This window comes from Paramisgurnus dabryanus, chromosome 2 (assembly GCF_030506205.2).
Source record: "Paramisgurnus dabryanus chromosome 2, PD_genome_1.1, whole genome shotgun sequence".
Classification (NCBI taxonomy): domain Eukaryota; kingdom Metazoa; phylum Chordata; class Actinopteri; order Cypriniformes; family Cobitidae; genus Paramisgurnus; species Paramisgurnus dabryanus.
This window is the reverse complement of record NC_133338.1, coordinates 29,399,655-29,418,201: the sequence shown is the minus strand read 5'-3', so window position 1 is coordinate 29,418,201 and position 18,547 is coordinate 29,399,655. Positions and strand designations below refer to the sequence as shown.

The following is an 18,547-nucleotide window of genomic DNA, read 5'->3' as shown; positions in this document are numbered from 1 at the left end:
GTCATGAGATAGAGAGTCCTACAACCTGGACAGTGGACGTTTTTGTACAAGTATAAATTTAGTGTATTTTACAGTCAAGTCGTAATTTTAGAGTTATTACAAATTGTATAGAAAGATGAATAGTGAATAAACATCAGCAACACAGCACATCAGTTTAAGCAGGTTGGCATAATTCGTATCACTAAATAAATCAATGTAGTGCAACGTATAGGCATATTTGGGGCATGCAGCGGATTTGCAGGGTTACAGTAAACAAGCCATTGGGCCGTGAAACATGGACAGGGGGTGTGTGAGGACACTGGCAGCGTTTCATGCAGCTCCAGTGGACACCTAAAGCGGGACTCACTGGTGTGTGTGTGTGCGCGCGCGTGTGTGTGTAAAGAGAGCTAACACACGCTACACACACTTAACATTTGGACACAACATGGCGATGAGGCGCCGAGAGACACGACGACTCTTCCCCGACTAACACAAGCACGTTATGTTTATAGGGAAGCACAGTGCAGGGATAAGTGAAAGAGGACATTTGATGTGATTTGCAGTATATGCATGTAGCTTATAGCGGTCATATAAAGCACACACTGCTTTACACCGCTGCTGGAAATCAAAAGCTGTACATGGCGGTGGAGAATATCTGGATCTTCTGTCTACTTTCCCTGGCGTACTGTGGACTATCCGTGCAAGGTAAAAAAAGACAACATTTCTCTAACACTTGGTGTTTTCTCATGCAAGTTGCGTTGTGCGTGTGTTATAAACGGTGGTATAAACGTGTATTTCTTTGTATCTGTCAGGACATGTGAGTAGAGGGACTGGACAGAGAAATTTTGCACCTTGCTTGTTGCAGCTTTTTGTATCGCCTTTACTTTATCTCTTTTTAATTTCCTCTAGTTTACTCGTTTTTATAAAAATAGGTGCGGTTTGAACTTTTATGTCACAATAACACCAAATCTTTGTCACTTTTGCAAATCGTATTCCGCGCTCCATCACAGAGTAGCGGTTTGATTAAAATAATGATGAAATAAAAAACCGCACGAAGTAATATAATGTTTGCTCAGAGGGGCGGGTATGTAGAAAGGGGGCTTTAGTTTGGGAATGTAGGACAGGTTCGTTGCCATGTGCCTTAAAGTAACCTCTGGAAGAAGATATGTTGGACTTTAAAATAGAGACAAATAGTCAACGCACATAGAGCAGATAACGCGCACCTATTGGCACAACGTGTTACTATCTGACATTCATGTGAATAGATTATTTAATATAGGAGTTTCAAATCAGTGCAGTGTTATTGTAGTGTGTGTGAACTATACGATCCTCATAGTTTCATATAAGTTTAATGTTATAGATGTGTTTACAGGACGACAGTGGTGGTGATGTGTTGATATAGCTCGTGCTCTGGGCGGAATCAGTGACTTTAATTCAGTCACAGGCGCAGGAGGAAAAGAGGGGTGGGGAGTGGTCAGAGCCATTTATCCAGAGACTATACACCTTATTTACATAACAAAGAGGAGCACCGAAACACATGGGCACCTCCTGGCATCCAGCAATGCCCTCGTTTCACCGTTGTCCGTGAAGAATAAATGGCAAGCGCGGTGATCAAAACACAGTCTCTTATTTTAGCCCCATGAAGGATTATAAACCTAGTGCTGTAGCAGGAAAGATTAGTTACAGTGGGACAGGACTTTACTTCTGTGCACTTTTATTTTAAAAGTGTGCGTTAATGGTAGTTTTGTTTTATTTAGAAAAATAAACATTGTTTTTTAGTAAGGCATGTTTGTTAAAACTAGTTATATTTCCGAATTTAATTAAGGTCTAGTCCTGGCTTAAGATAATTCCTGTCCGGGAAACCACCCCAAAATGTATCTAGTATTTTCAGTTATTTAATATTTACCAATTTTTTATCATTTTCTGATATAACAAACCGAGTCTGTTAAGTAATTGTATAAAGGCATTTATACAGCAGTTGAATGTCTGTTGTATAATGCAATGTAAGTTAAAAAAAATGAAATTATGTCTTAACAAAATGAAATCTATACAAAATATAATATTAGACATTCGTCATGCATAATGTAGAGAGAAGTAGCTGTTTACAGTAAATGTAGAAAAGCTAAGGGGTATTGTTAGGAATGTCCTGGTATCACTATCGGAATTGGACAATAGTTGTCCATTAAAATCTGTATTTACATCAAACAAAAGTCAGATCTGTGCAGCCCAAATTATTATAAAAATGCATGCATGCTTCAAATTGGCATGCTGCTGTTATGAATGCTGTCCAGAGATGAAATGTAGAAGCAGGATATAAGTGCAGATAGTTGCAATGACATGGCATACTACTTTAGATTATGAACAAGAAAAAAGCAACGAATCTACAATAACCAACAAAAGGCAACATGCGGACGGGCGGGCTATCTAGCTATCTATCTATCTATCTATCTATCGAACCAAGACACACCTACATACAATTAGGATAGGGTTGTCAGGAACAGGAGGCAGAACCCAAGCGCAGACGATTCCGGGGTTAACAAGAAACACTTTATTGACAGGACAAAACAAAGAAAACAAAACCCGCAAGGGAGCAAACAACATTAACAAGATACTACGACACTAGACAAGCTATGCTTGACTGAATACTAGACTAGGTAAAACTTCACTACATACAGGGAGAGTACAAAACGAACAAGCACAGGACAGTAAACACAAGGGCATTAAATAAGGGAGCAAATCAAGAGGGCAACAGGTGACAATGATCAAACAATAACAAGGATAACTAGATAGAAAAGTTTGAAGACAAACTTTATGTTGGCTTGACAAAGCCTAGCCTGAACGTTTGAAACAGATTGAGAGAAATTTAAAACAAGTTTAGTTTAGTATTATAACTTTCCGTAAACATGATACCAAAAGTTACCATGTTAGCATGTTTAGCACTAAGTTAGCATGATGCTAACATGAATTAGCATGAAGCTAGCATGATGCTAACATGAATTAGCATGAAGCTAGCATGATGCTAACATGAATTAGCATGAAGCTAGCATGATGCTAACATGAATTAGCATGAAGCTAGCATGATGCTAACATGAATTAGCATGAAGCTAGCATGATGCTAACATGAATTAGCATGAAGCTAGCATGATGCTAACATGAATTATCATGAAGCTAGCATAATGCTAACATGAATTAACATTGTGCTAACATGAATTAGCATGAAGCTAGCATGATGCTAACATGAATTAGCATTGTGCTAACATGAATTAGCATGAAGCTAGCATGATGCTAACATGAATTAGCATGAAGCTAGCATGATGCTAACATGAATAAGCATGAAGCTAGCATGATGCTAACATGAATTAGCATGAAGCTAGCATGATGCTAATATGAATTAGCATGAAGCTAGCATAATGCTAACATGAATTAGCATGAAGCTAGCATGATGCTAACATGAATTAGCATTGTGCTAACATGAATTAGCATGAAGCTAGCATGATGCTAACATGAATTAGCATGAAGCTAGCATGATGCTAACATGAATAAGCATGAAGCTAGCATGATGCTAACATGAATTAGCATGAAGCTAGCATGATGCTAATATGAATTAGCATGAAGCTAGCATAATGCTAACATGAATAAGCATGAAGCTAGCATGATGCTAACATGAATTAGCATGAAGCTAGCATGATGCTAATATGAATTAGCATGAAGCTAGCATGATGCTAACATGAATTAGCATGAAGCTAGCATGATGCTAATATGAATTAGCATGAAGCTAGCATAATGCTAACATGAATTAGCATGAAGCTAGCATGATGCTAACATGAATTAGCATGAAGCTAGCATGATGCTAACATGATTAGCATGAAGCTAGCATGATGCTAGCATGATTAGCATGAAGCTAACATGATGCTAACATGAATTAGCATGAAGCTAGCACGACGCTAACATGAATTAGCATGAAGCTAGCATGACGTTAACATGAATTAGCATGAAGCTAGCACGACGCTAACATGAATTAGCATGAAGCTAGCACGATGCTAACATGAATTAGCATGAAGCTAGCACGATGCTAACATGAATTAGCATGAAGCTAGCACGATGCTAACATGAATTAGCATGAAGCTAGCACGATGCTAACATGAATTAGAATGAAGCTAGCACGATGCTAACATGAATTAGCATGAAGCTAGCACGATGCTAACATGAATTAGCATGAAGCTAGCACGAAGCTAACATGAATTAGCATGAAGCTAGCACGATGCTAACATGAATTAGCATGAAGCTAGCACGATGCTAACATGAATTAGCATGAAGCTAGCACGATGCTAACATGAATTAGCATGAAGCTAGCACGAAGCTAACATGAATTAGCATGAAGCTAGCACGAAGCTAACATGAATTAGCATGAAGCTAGCACGATGCTAACATGAATTAGCATGAAGCTAGCACGAAGCTAACATGAATTAGCATGAAGCTAGCATGACGCTAACATGAATTAACATGAAGCTAGCATGATGCTAACATGAATTAGTATGAAGCTACCATAATGCTAACATGATTAGCATGAAGTTAGCAAGATTTATTATGAAATTAGCATAAAGCTAGCACGAAACTAGCATGAAGCCAACATGACTTAGCATGGAGCTAGCATAAGGCTAACATGACCAAAAGACCCAACCCCCATGTCTATATGATGTTCGGATCCAGAGATATAAGGCTTTGTTTATTATGTTGCTAGGGTGCTCATATTTGGTTGCTAGGGGCGTGGCTTAATACCTCAATAAGAATCCTCTGAGACTGATTAGATGCCTGAGTAAAATGAGCCCACCCCCATGTCTCTGTGACACTGTGCTGCAAAGATATCCATCTGGGCATTTTATAATGGCAGTCTATGGGATATGTTGCTAGGGTGCCCAAAAATGGTTGCTAGGGGCGTGGCTTAATAGCTATGAGATGATCCCTAGAGACTGATTGGATGCCTGAGTAAAATGAGTCCACCCCCATGTCTCTACGACACTCTAAAGTGAATATATTCCATCTGGGACGCTTTTATTCCCTTATATGGGCATGTTCCTTGCCCCATTATAAGTCAATGGGGAAATTTGGGTGCCTCTTACACCCCAGGGGTGAAACTTACACCCCAATGTGAGGTATGTTCTCACAGTGCCTGTCAGCCTCTTCAAATGTGGTAACCCACAAGTTTCTACAAATTTCTCGCTTGCAGCTATGACCCGTCAAAGTTTGCCGCAATGTTAAGTCAATGGAAAATTTGGGGTGTTTGAGCGCCCCGTTTAGGAATTCGGTAGGTCCCATCAGTTAGAAAAGATATAGCATAAATCTACGTACCAGTCTTAAAAGTTTTGTAAAGTTTTGTGGGTGTAGCTTGAAAGCTCTAGGAGGAGTTACAGTTAGAAAAAGTGTGGACCAGAAGAATAATAATAACTAGATAGTAAAGTTTGAAGACAAACTTTATGTTGGCTTGAGAAAGCGTAGCCTGAACGTTTAAAACGGTTTGACATAAGTTTAGTTTAGTAGGCTATCTGGCTGTTAGTATTTTTAAGTATGAAGGTAGCATGATTTACCATGAAGCTAGCATGATGTTAGCATGATTAGCATGAAGCTAGCATGATGCTAGCATGATTAGCATGAAGCTAGCTTGATGCTAGCATGATTAGCATGAAGCTAGCTTGATGCTAGCATGATTAGCATGAAGCTATCATGATTAGCATGAAGCTAGCATGATGCTAGCATGATTAGCATGAAGCTAGCATGATTAGCATGAAGCTAGCATGATGCTAGCATGATTAGCATGAAGCTAGTATGATGCTAACATTATGCTAGCATGATTAGCATGAAGCTAGCATGATGCTAGCATGATTAGCATGAAGATAGCATGATGCTACATGATTAGCATGAAGCTAGCATGATGCTAGCATGATTAACATGAAGCTAACATGATGCTACCATGATTAGCATGAAGCTAACATGATGCTACCATGATTAGCATGAAGCTAGCATGATGCTAGCATGATTAGCATGAAGCTAACATGATGCTAGCATGATTAGCATGAAGCTAGCATGATGCTAGCATGATTAGCATGAAGGTAGCATGATGCTAGCATGATTAGCATGAAGCTAACATGAAGCTAGCATGATTAGCATGAAGTTAGCATGAAGCTAGCATGATGCTAGCATGATTAGCATGAAGCTAGCATGATGTTAGCATGATTAGCATGAAGCTAGCATGATGTTAGCATGATTAGCATGAAGCTAGCATGAAGCTAGCATGATTAGCAGGAAGCTAGCATGAAGCTAACATTTATTGCGTTGCTAGGGTACTAAGTTTGGTTGCTAGGGAGAAAATTGGCATCCCATAATGATCACACTTCAAGCCACAAGTAAAACGGTCCAACCCCGTGTCTCTACAATGTTCTGATGCGGAGATATAAGGCTTTGTTTATTCCGTTGCTAGGGTACTAAGTTTGGTTGCTAGGGAGAAAATTGGCATCCCATAATGATTACACTTCAAGCCACAAGTAAAACGGTCCAACCCCTGTGTCTCTACGATGTTCAGATCCAGAGATATAAGGCTTTGTTTATTATGTTGCTAGGGTCTTCATATTTTGTTGCTAGGGGCGTGGCTTAATACCTCAATAAGAATCCTAAGAGACTGATTGGATGCCTGAGTAAAATGAGCCCACCCCTATGTCTCTATGACACTCTGGTGCAAAGATATCCATCTGGGCTTTTTATAATGGTAGTCTATGGGAGATGTTGCTAGGGTACCCAAAATTGTTGCTAGGGGCGTGGCTTAATAGCTCTGGGGTGATCCTAAGAGACTGATTGGATGCTTGAGTAAAATGAGCCCACCCCCATGTCTCTAAGACACTCTAAAGTGAAGATATTCCATCTGGGACGCTTTTATTCCCTTTTATGGGCATGTTTCCTGCCCCATTATAAGTCAATGGGAAATTTTGGGGGCCTCTTACACCACAGGGGTACAGCTTACACCCCATTGTGAGGTATGTTCTTACACAGCCTGTCAGCCTCCTTAAATGTGGAAAGCCACAAGTTTCTACAAGTTTCTCACTCACAGCTATGACCCGTCAAAGTTTGTCTCAATGTTAAGTCAATGGAAATTTTGGGGTGTTTCAGCGCCCCGTTTAGGAATTCGGAAGGTCCCATCAGTTAGAAAAGATATAGCACACCTCGTCAGATCAGACCGAAGGTCTGTCCAAAGTTTGATGGCTGTAGCTTGAAAGCTCTAGGACGAGTTAGAGTTAGAAATTTTAGTCTCAGAAGAAAAAGAATAATAATAATAATAATAATAAGTTTAAGTGCAACAACAGTATGTTGGCTTTCTCAAGCCAACATAATAACTAGATAGAAAAGTTTGTTGACAAACTTTATGTTGGCTTGACAAAGCGTAGCCTGAACGTTTAAAACCGTTTGACAGAAGTTTAGTTTAGTAGTATCTAGCTGTTAGTATGTTTAAGTATGAAGCTAGCATGATTTAGCATGAAGTTAACATGATGTTAGCATGATTAGCATGAAGCTAACATGATGCTAGCATGATTAGCATGAAGCTAACATGATGCTTACATGATTAGCATGAAGCTGACATGATGTTAGCATGATAAGCATGAAGTTATCATGATTAGCATGAAGCTAGCATGATGCTAGCATGATTAGCATGAAGCTAGCATGAAGCTAGCATGATTAGCATGAAGCTAGCATGATGCTAGCATGATTAGCATGATGCTAGCATGATTAACATGAAGCTAACATGATGCTTGCATGATTAGCATGAAGCTAGCATGCTGCTAGCATGATTAGCATGAAGCTAGCATGCTGCTAGCATGATTAGCATGAAGCTAACATGATGCTAACATGATTAGCATGAAGCTAGCATGATGCTAACATGATTTAGCATGAAGCTAGCATGATGCTAACATGAATTAGCATGAAGCTAGCATGATGCTAACATGAATTAGCATGAAGCTAGCATGATGCTAACATGAATTAGCATGAAGCTAGCATGATGCTAACATGAATTAGCATGAAGCTAGCATGAAGCTAGCATGATGCTAACATGAATTAGCATGATGCTAACATGAATTAGCATGAAGCTAACATGATGCTAACATGAATTAGCATGAAGCTAGCATGATGCTAGCATGATTAGCATGAAACTAGCATGATGCTAACATGAATTAGCATGACGTTAGCATGATGCTAACATGAATTAGCATGAAGCTAGCATGATGCTAACATGAATTAGCATGAAGCTAGCATGATGCTAACATGAATTAGCATGAAGCTAGCACGATGCTAACATGAATTAGCATGAAGCTAGCACGATGCTAACATAAATTAGCATGAAGCTAGCACGATGCTAACATGAATTAGCATGAAGCTAGCACGATGCTAACATGAATTAGCATGAAGCTAGCACGATGCTAACATGAATTAGCATGACGTTAGCACGATGCTAACATGAATTAGCATGAAGCTAGCACGATGCTAACATGAATTAGCATGAAGCTAGCACGATGCTAACATGAATTAGCATGAAGCTAGCACGATGCTAACATGAATTAGCATGAAGCTAGCACGATGCTAACATGAATTAGCATGAAGCTAGCACGATGCTAACATGAATTAGCATGAAGCTAGCACGATGCTAACATGAATTAGCATGAAGCTAGCACGATGCTAACATGAATTAGCATGAAGCTAGCACGATGCTAACATGAATTAGCATGAAGCTAGCACGATGCTAACATGAATTAGCATGAAGCTAGCACGATGCTAACATGAATTAGCATGAAGCTAGCACGATGCTAACATGAATTAGCATGAAGCTAGCACGATGCTAACATGAATTAGCATGAAGCTAGCACGATGCTAACATGAATTAGCATGAAGCTAGCACGATGCTAACATGAATTAGCATGAAGCTAGCACGATGCTAACATGAATTAGCATGAAGCTAGCACGATGCTAACATGAATTAGCATGAAGCTAGCACGATGCTAACATGAATTAGCATGAAGCTAGCACGATGCTAACATGAATTAGCATGAAGCTAGCACGATGCTAACATGAATTAGCATGAAGCTAGCACGATGCTAACATGAATTAGCATGAAGCTAGCATGATGCTAACATGAATTAGCATGAAGCTAGCATGATGCTAACATGATTAGCATGAAGTTAGCAAGATTTATTATAAAAATTAGCATTAAGCTAGCATGAAACTAGCATGAAGCTAGTATGACTTAGCATGGAGCTAGCATAAGGCTAACATGACCAAAAACCCAACCCCCAAGTCTCTATGATGTTCGGATCCAGAGATATAAGGCTTTGTTTATTATGTTGCTAGGGTGCTCATATTTGGTTGCTAGGGGCGTGGCTTAATACCTCAATAAGAATCCTCCGAGACTGATTGGATGCCTGAGTAAAATGAGCCCACCCCCATGTCTCTGTGACACTGTGCTGCAAAGATATCCATCTGGGCATTTTATAATGGCAGTCTATGGGATATGTTGCTAGGGTGCCCAAAAATGGTTGCTAGGGGCGTGGCTTAATAGCTATGGGGCGATCCTGAGAGACTGATTGGATGCTTGAGTAAAATGAGCCCACCCCCATGTCTCTACGACACTCTAAAGTGAAGATATTCCATCTGGGACGCTTTTATTCCCTTATATGGGCATGTTCCCTGCCCCATTATAAGTCAATGGGGAAATTTGGGTGCCTCTTACACCCCAGGGGTACAGCTTACACCCCAATGTGATGTATGTTCTTACACAGCCTACCAGCCTCTTCAACTGTGATAACCCACAAGTTTCTACAAATTTCTCGTTCGCAGCTATGACCCGTCAAAGTTGGTCGTAATGTTAAGTCAATGGAAATTTTGGGGTGTTTGAGCTCCCCGTTTAGGAATTCGGTAGGTCCCATCAGTTAGAAAAGTCATAGCATAAATCTACGTACCAGTCTTAAAAGTTTTGTAAAGTTTTGTGGGTGTAGCTTGAAAGCTCTAGGAGGAGTTACAGTTCGAAAAAGTGTGGACCAGAAGAATAATAATAACTAGATATTAAAGTTTGAGGACAAACTTTATGTTGGCTTGAAAAAGCGTAGCCTGAACATTTAAAATGGTTTGACAGAAGTTTGTTTTAGTAGGCTATCTGGCTGTTAGCATGATTAGCATGAAGTTAGCATGATTAGCATGAAGCTAGCATGATCAGTATGAAGCTAGCATGAAGCTAACATGATTAGCATGAAGCTAACATGAAGCTAACATGATTAGCATGAAGCTAGCATGATGCTAGCATGATTCGCATGAAGCTAGAATGAAGCTAACATTTATTCCGTTGCTAGGGTACTAAGTTTGGTTGCTAAGGAGAAAATTGGCATCCCATAATGATCAACCTTCAAGCCACAAGTAAAACGGTCCAACCCCCGTGTCTCTATGATGTTCTGAAGCGGAGATATAAGGCTTTGTTTATTCCGTTGCTAGGGTACTAAGTTTGGTTGCTAGGGAGAAAATTGGCATCCCATAATGATCAACCTTCAAGCCACAAGTAAAACGGTCCAACCCCCATGTCTCTATGATGTTCTGAAGCGGAGATATAAGGCTTTGTTTATTCCGTTGCTAGGGTACTAAGTTTGGTTGCTAGGGAGAAAATTGGCATCCCATAATGATCAACCTTCAAGCCATAAGTAAAACGGTCCAACCCCCGTGTCTCTATGATGTTCTGAAGCGGAGATATAAGGCTTTGTTTATTCCGTTGCTAGGGTACTAAGTTTGGTTGCTAGGGAGAAAATTGGCATCCCATAATGATCAACCTTCAAGCCACAAGTAAAACGGTCAAATCCCCGTGTCTCTATGATGTTCTGAAGCGGAGATATAAGGCTTTGTTTATTCCGTTGCTAGGGTACTAAGTTTGGTTGCTAGGAAGAAAATTGGCATCCCATAATGATCAACCTTCAAGCCACAAGTAAAACGGTCCAACCCCCGTGTCTCTATGATGTTCTGAAGCGGAGATATAAGGCTTTGTTTATTCCGTTGCTAGGGTACTAAGTTTGGTTGCTAGGGAGAAAATTGGCATCCCATAATGATCAACCTTCAAGCCACAAGTAAAACGGTCAAATCCCCGTGTCTCTATGATGTTCTGAAGCGGAGATATAAGGCTTTGTTTATTCCGTTGCTAGGGTACTAAGTTTGGTTGCTAGGGAGAAAATTGGCATCCCATAATGATCAACCTTCAAGCCATAAGTAAAACGGTCCAACCCCCGTGTCTCTATGATGTTCTGAAGCGGAGATATAAGGCTTTGTTTATTCCGTTGCTAGGGTACTAAGTTTGGTTGCTAGGGAGAAAATTGGCATCCCATAATGATCAACCTTCAAGCCACAAGTAAAACGGTCAAATCCCCGTGTCTCTATGATGTTCTGAAGCGGAGATATAAGGCTTTGTTTATTCCGTTGCTAGGGTACTAAGTTTGGTTGCTAGGAAGAAAATTGGCATCCCATAATGATCAACCTTCAAGCCACAAGTAAAACGGTCCAACCCCCGTGTCTCTATGATGTTCTGAAGCGGAGATATAAGGCTTTGTTTATTCCGTTGCTAGGGTACTAAGTTTGGTTGCTAGGGAGAAAATTGGCATCCCATAATGATCAACCTTCAAGCCACAAGTAAAACGGTCCAACCCCCATGTCTCTATGATGTTCTGAAGCGGAGATATAAGGCTTTGTTTATTCCGTTGCTAGGGTACTAAGTTTGGTTGCTAGGGAGAAAATTGGCATCCCATAATGATCAACCTTCAAGCCATAAGTAAAACGGTCCAACCCCCGTGTCTCTATGATGTTCTGAAGCGGAGATATAAGGCTTTGTTTATTCCGTTGCTAGGGTACTAAGTTTGGTTGCTAGGGAGAAAATTGGCATCCCATAATGATCAACCTTCAAGCCACAAGTAAAACGGTCAAATCCCCGTATCTCTATGATGTTCTGAAGCGGAGATATAAGGCTTTGTTTATTCCGTTGCTAGGGTACTAAGTTTGGTTGCTAGGAAGAAAATTGGCATCCCATAATGATCAACCTTCAAGCCACAAGTAAAACGGTCCAACCCCCGTGTCTCTATGATGTTCTGAAGCGGAGATATAAGGCTTTGTTTATTCCGTTGCTAGGGTACTAAGTTTGGTTGCTAGGGAGAAAATTGGCATCCCATAATGATCAACCTTCAAGCCACAAGTAAAACGGTCAAATCCCCGTGTCTCTATGATGTTCTGAAGCGGAGATATAAGGCTTTGTTTATTCCGTTGCTAGGGTACTAAGTTTGGTTGCTAGGAAGAAAATTGGCATCCCATAATGATCAACCTTCAAGCCACAAGTAAAACGGTCCAACCCCCGTGTCTCTATGATGTTCTGAAGCGGAGATATAAGGCTTTGTTTATTCCGTTGCTAGGGTACTAAGTTTGGTTGCTAGGGAGAAAATTGGCATCCCATAATGATCAACCTTCAAGCCACAAGTAAAACGGTCAAACCCCCGTGTCTCTATGATGTTCTGAAGCGGAGATATAAGGCTTTGTTTATTCCGTTGCTAGGGTACTAAGTTTGGTTGCTAGGGAGAAAATTGGCATCCCATAATGATCAACCTTCAAGCCACAAGTAAAACGGTCCAACCCCCATGTCTCTATGATGTTCTGAAGCGGAGATATAAGGCTTTGTTTATTCCGTTGCTAGGGTACTAAGTTTGGTTGCTAGGGAGGAAATTGGCATCCCATAATAATCAACCTTCAAGCCACAAGTAAAACGGTCCAACCCCCGTGTCTCTATGATGTTCTGAAGCGGAGATATAAGGCTTTGTTATTCCGTTGCTAGGGTACTAAGTTTGGTTGCTAGGCAGAAAATTGGCATCCCATAATAATCAACCTTCAAGCCACAAGTAAAACGGTCCAACCCCCGTGTCTCTACAATGTTCTGATGCTGAGATATAAGGCTTTGTGTATTCCGTTGCTAGGGTACTAAGTTTGGTTGCTAGGGAGAAAAATGGCATCCCATAATGATCAACCTTCAAGCCACAAGTAAAACGGTCCAACCCCCGTGTCTCTACGACACTCTAAAGTGAAGATATTCCATCTGGGACGCTTTTATTCCTTTATATGGGCATGTTTCCTGCCCCATTATAAGTCAATGGGAAATTTTGGGGGCCTCTTACACCCCAGGGGTACAGCTTACACCCCATTGTGATGTATGTTCTTACACAGCCTGTCAGCCTCCTTAAATGTGGTAAGCCACAAGTTTCTACAAGTTTCTCACTCACAGCTATGACCCGTCAAAATTTGTCTCAATGTTAAGTCAATGGAAATTTTGGGGTGTTCGAGCCCCCCGTTTAGGAATTCGGAAGGTCCCATCAGTTAGAAAAGATATAGCACACTCCGTCAGACCAGTCTGAAGGTCCGTGGAAAATTTGGTGCATGTAGCTTGAAAGCTCTAGGACGAGTTAGTGTTCGTAATTTTGGTCTCAGAAAAAGAATAATAATAACTAGATATTAAAGTTTGAGGACAAACTTTATGTTGGCTTGAAAAAGCGTAGCCTGAACATTTAAAATGGTTTGACAGAAGTTTATTTTAGTAGGCTATCTGGCTGTTAGCATGATTAGCATGAAGTTAGCATGATTAGCATGAAGCTAGCATGATTAGCATGAAGGTAGCATGATGTTAGCATGATCAGTATGAAGCTAGCATGAAGCTAACATGATTAGCATGAAGCTAACATGAAGCTAACATGATTAGCATGAAGCTAGCATGATGCTAGCATGATTAGCATGAAGCTAGCATGAAGCTAACATGATTAGCATGAAGCTAGAATGAAGCTAACATTTATTCCGTTGCTAGGGTACTAAGTTTGGTTGCTAGGGAGAAAATTGGCATCCCATAATGATCAACCTTCAAGCCACAAGTAAAACGGTCCAACCCCCGTGTCTCTATGATGTTCTGAAGCGGAGATATAAGGCTTTGTTTATTCCGTTGCTAGGGTACTAAGTTTGGTTGCTAGGGAGAAAATTGGCATCCCATAATGATCAACCTTCAAGCCACAAGTAAAACGGTCCAACCCCCATGTCTCTATGATGTTCTGAAGCGGAGATATAAGGCTTTGTTTATTCCGTTGCTAGGGTACTAAGTTTGGTTGCTAGGGAGACAATTGGCATCCCATAATGATCAACCTTCAAGCCACAAGTAAAACGGTCCAACCCCCGTGTCTCTATGATGTTCTGAAGCGGAGATATAAGGCTTTGTTTATTCCGTTGCTAGGGTACTAAGTTTGGTTGCTAGGGAGAAAATTGGCATCCCATAATGATCAACCTTCAAGCCACAAGTAAAACGGTCAAACCCCCGTGTCTCTAAGATGTTCTGAAGCAGAGATAAAAGGCTTTGTTTATTCCGTTGCTAGGGTACTAAGTTTGGTTGCTAGGGAGAAAATTGGCATCCCATAATGATCAACCTTCAAGCCACAAGTAAAACAGTCCAACCCCCATGTCTCTATGATGTTCTGAAGCGGAGATATAAGGCTTTGTTTATTCCGTTGCTAGGGTACTAAGTTCGGTTGCTATGGAGAAAATTGGCATCCCATAATGATCAACCTTCAAGCCACAAGTAAAACGGTCCAACCCCCGTGTCTCTACAATGTTCTGATGCTGAGATATAAGGCTTTGTTTATTCCGTTGCTAGGGTACTAAGTTTGGTTGCTAGGGAGGAAATTGGCATCCCATAATAATCAACCTTCAAGCCACAAGTAAAACGGTCCAACCCCCGTGTCTCTAAGATGTTCTGAAGCGGAGAAATAAGGCTTTGTTTATTCCGTTGCTAGGGTACTAAGTTTGGTTGCTAGGGAGAAAAATGGCATCCCATAATGATCAACCTTCAAGCCACAAGTAAAACGGTCCAACCCCCGTGTCTCTATGATGTTCTGAAGCGGAGATATAAGGCTTTGTTTATTCCGTTGCTAGGGTACTAAGTTTGGTTGCTAGGCAGAAAATTGGCATCCCATAATGATCAACCTTCAAGCCACAAGTAAAACGGTCAAACCCCTGTGTCTCTAAGATGTTCTGAAGCGGAGATAAAAGGCTTTGTTTATTCCGTTGCTAGGGTACTAAGTTTGGTTGCTAGGGAGAAAATTGGCATCCCATAATGATCAACCTTCAAGCCACAAGTAAAACGGTCCAAACCCCATGTCTCTATGATGTTCTGAAGCGGAGATATAAGGCTTTGTTTATTCCGTTGCTAGGGTACTAAGTTTGGTTGCTAGGGAGAAAATTGGCATCCCATAATGATCAACCTTCAAGCCACAAGTAAAACGGTCCAACCCCCGTGTCTCTATGATGTTCTGAAGCGGAGATATAAGGCTTTGTTTATTCCGTTGCTAGGGTACTAAGTTTGGTTGCTAGGGAGAAAATTGGCATCCCATAATGATCAACCTTCAAGCCACAAGTAAAACGGTCCAACCCCCGTGTCTCTATGATGTTCTGAAGCGGAGATATAAGGCTTTGTTTATTCCGTTGCTAGGGTACTAAGTTTGGTTGCTAGGGAGAAAATTGGCATCCCATAAAGATCAACCTTCAAGCCACAAGTAAAACGGTCCAACCCCCGTGTCTCTATGATGTTCTGAAGCGGAGATATAAGGCTTTGTTTATTCCGTTGCTAGGGTACTAAGTTTGGTTGCTAGGGAGAAAATTGGCATCCCATAATGATCAACCTTCAAGCCACAAGTAAAACGGTCCAACCCCCGTGTCTCTATGATGTTCTGAAGCGGAGATATAAGGCTTTGTTTATTCCGTTGCTAGGGTACTAAGTTTGGTTGCTAGGGAGAAAATTGGCATCCCATAATGATCAACCTTCAAGCCACAAGTAAAACGGTCCAACCCCCGTGTCTCTATGATGTTCTGAAGCGGAGATATAAGGCTTTGTTTATTCCGTTGCTAGGGTACTAAGTTTGGTTGCTAGGGAGAAAATTGGCATCCCATAATGATCAACCTTCAAGCCACAAGTAAAACGGTCCAACCCCCGTGTCTCTATGATGTTCTGAAGCGGAGATATAAGGCTTTGTTTATTCCGTTGCTAGGGTACTAAGTTTGGTTGCTAGGGAGAAAATTGGCATCCCATAATGATCAACCTTCAAGCCACAAGTAAAACGGTCCAACCCCCGTGTCTCTATGATGTTCTGAAGCGGAGATATAAGGCTTTGTTTATTCTGTTGCTAGGGTACTAAGTTTGGTTGCTAGGGAGAAAAATGGCATCCCATAATGATCAACCTTCAAGCCACAAGTAAAACGGTCCAACCCCCATGTCTCTACGACACTCTAAAGTAAAGATATTCCATCTGGGATGCTTTTATTCCCTTATATGGGCATGTTTCCTGCCCCATTATAAGTCAGTGGGAAATTTTGGGGGCCTCTTACACCCCAGGGGTATAGCTTACACCCCATTGTGATGTATGTTCTTACAGAGCCTGCCAGCCACCTTAAATGTGGTAAGCCACAAGTTTCTACAAGTTTCTCACTCACAGCTATGACCCGTCAAAGTTTGTCTCAATGTTAAGTCAATGGAAATTTTGGGGTGTTCGAGCCCCCCGTTTAGGAATTCGGAAGGTCCCATCAGTTAGAAAAGATATAGCACACTAAGTCAGAGCAGTCTGAAGGTCTGTGGAAAATTTGGTGCATGTAGCTTGAAAGCCCTAGGACGAGTTAGTGTCGGAAATTTAGTCTCAGAAGAAAGCGGAATAATAATAATAAAAATAAGTTTAATAGCAATAACAATATATTGGCTTTTTCAAAGCCAACATAACTAGATAGAAAAGTTTGTTGACAAACTTTATGTTGGCTTGACAAAGCCTGGCCTGAACGTTAAAAACGGTTTGACAGAAGTTTAGTTTAGTAGGCTATCTGGCTGTTAGTATGTTTAAGTATGAAGCTAGCCTGATTTAACATAAAGTTAGCATGATTAGCCTGAAGCTAGCATGAAGCTAACATTATTAGCATGAAGCTAACATGATTAGCATGAAGCTAACATCAAGTTAACATGATTAGCATGATGCTAACATGAAATAGCATGAAGCTAGCATGATGTTAACATGAATTAGCATGAAGCTAACATGATTAGCATGAAGCTAGCATCAAGTTAGCATGATTAGCATGAAGCTAGCATGATGCTAACATGAATTAGCATGAAGTTAGCATGAAGCTAGCATGATGCTAACATGAATTAGCATGAAGCTAGCATGATGCTAACATGAATTAGCATGAAGCTAGCATGATGCTAACATGAATTAACATGAAGCTAGCATGATGCTAGCATGAATTAGCATGAAGTTAGCATGAAGCTAGCATGATGCTAACATGAATTAGCATGAATTAACATGAAGCTAGCATAATGCTAACATGAATTAGCATGAAGCTAGCATGATGCTAACATGAATTAGCATGAAGCTAGCATGATGCTAACATGAATTAGCATGAAGCTAGCATGATGCTAACATGAATTAGCATGAAGCTAGCATGATGCTAACATGAATTACCATGAAGCTAGCATGATGCTAACATGAATTAGCATGAAGCTAGCATGATGCTAACATGAATTAGCATGAAGCTAGGATGATGCTAACATTAATTAGCATGAAGCTAGCATGATGCTAATATGAATTAGCATGAGGCTAGCATGATGCTAACATGAATTAGCATGAAGTTAGCATGATGCTAACATGAATTAGTATGAAGTTAGCATGAAGCTAGCATGATGCTAACATTAATTAGCATGAAGCTAGCATGATGCTAATATGAATTAGCATAAAGCTAGCACGATGCAAACATGAATTAGCATGAAGTTAGCATGATGTTAACATGAATTAACATGAAGTTAGCATAAAGCTAGCATGATGCTAACATTAATTAGCATGACGCTAGCATGATGCTAACATGAATTAGCATGAAGTTAGCATGAAGCTAGCGTGATGCTAACATGAATTAGCATGAAGCTAGCATGATACTAACATGAATAAGCATAAGCTAGCATGATGCTAACATGAATTAGCATGAAGCTAGCATGATGCTAACATGAATTAGCATGAAGCTAGCATGATGCTAACATGAATTAGCATGAAGCTAGCATGATGCTAACATGAATTAGCATGAAGCTAGCATGATGCTAACATGAATTAGCATGAAGCTAGCATGATGCTAACATGAATTAGCATGAAGCTAGCATGATGCTAACATGAATTAGCATGAAGCTAGCATGATGCTAACATGAATTAGCATGAAGCTAGCATGATGTTAACATGAATTAGCATGAAGCTAGCATGATGCTAACATGAATTAACATGAAGCTAGGATGATGCTAACATTAATTAGCATGAAGCTAGCATGATGCTAATATGAATTAGCATGAGGCTAGCATGATGCTAACATGAATTAGCATGAAGTCAGCATGATGCTAACATGAATTAGCATGAAGTTAGCATGAAGCTAGCATGATGCTAACATTAATTAGCATGAAGCTAGCATGATGCTA

General features: G+C 40.4%; 1 protein-coding gene across 1 annotated transcript in view; it reads left to right on the top strand.

Moving 5' to 3' along the window:
• The first annotated feature begins 354 nt into the window (after positions 1-354).
• Positions 355-18,547, top strand: part of igdcc4 (immunoglobulin superfamily, DCC subclass, member 4) — a 154,370-nt gene continuing 136,177 nt past the window's right edge. Inside the window, exon 1 of the mRNA XM_065267762.2 lies at positions 355-684. Coding sequence (XP_065123834.1) covers positions 546-684 — 139 coding nt within the window. The 5' untranslated portion in view covers positions 355-545. The remainder of the gene's footprint in view (positions 685-18,547) is intronic.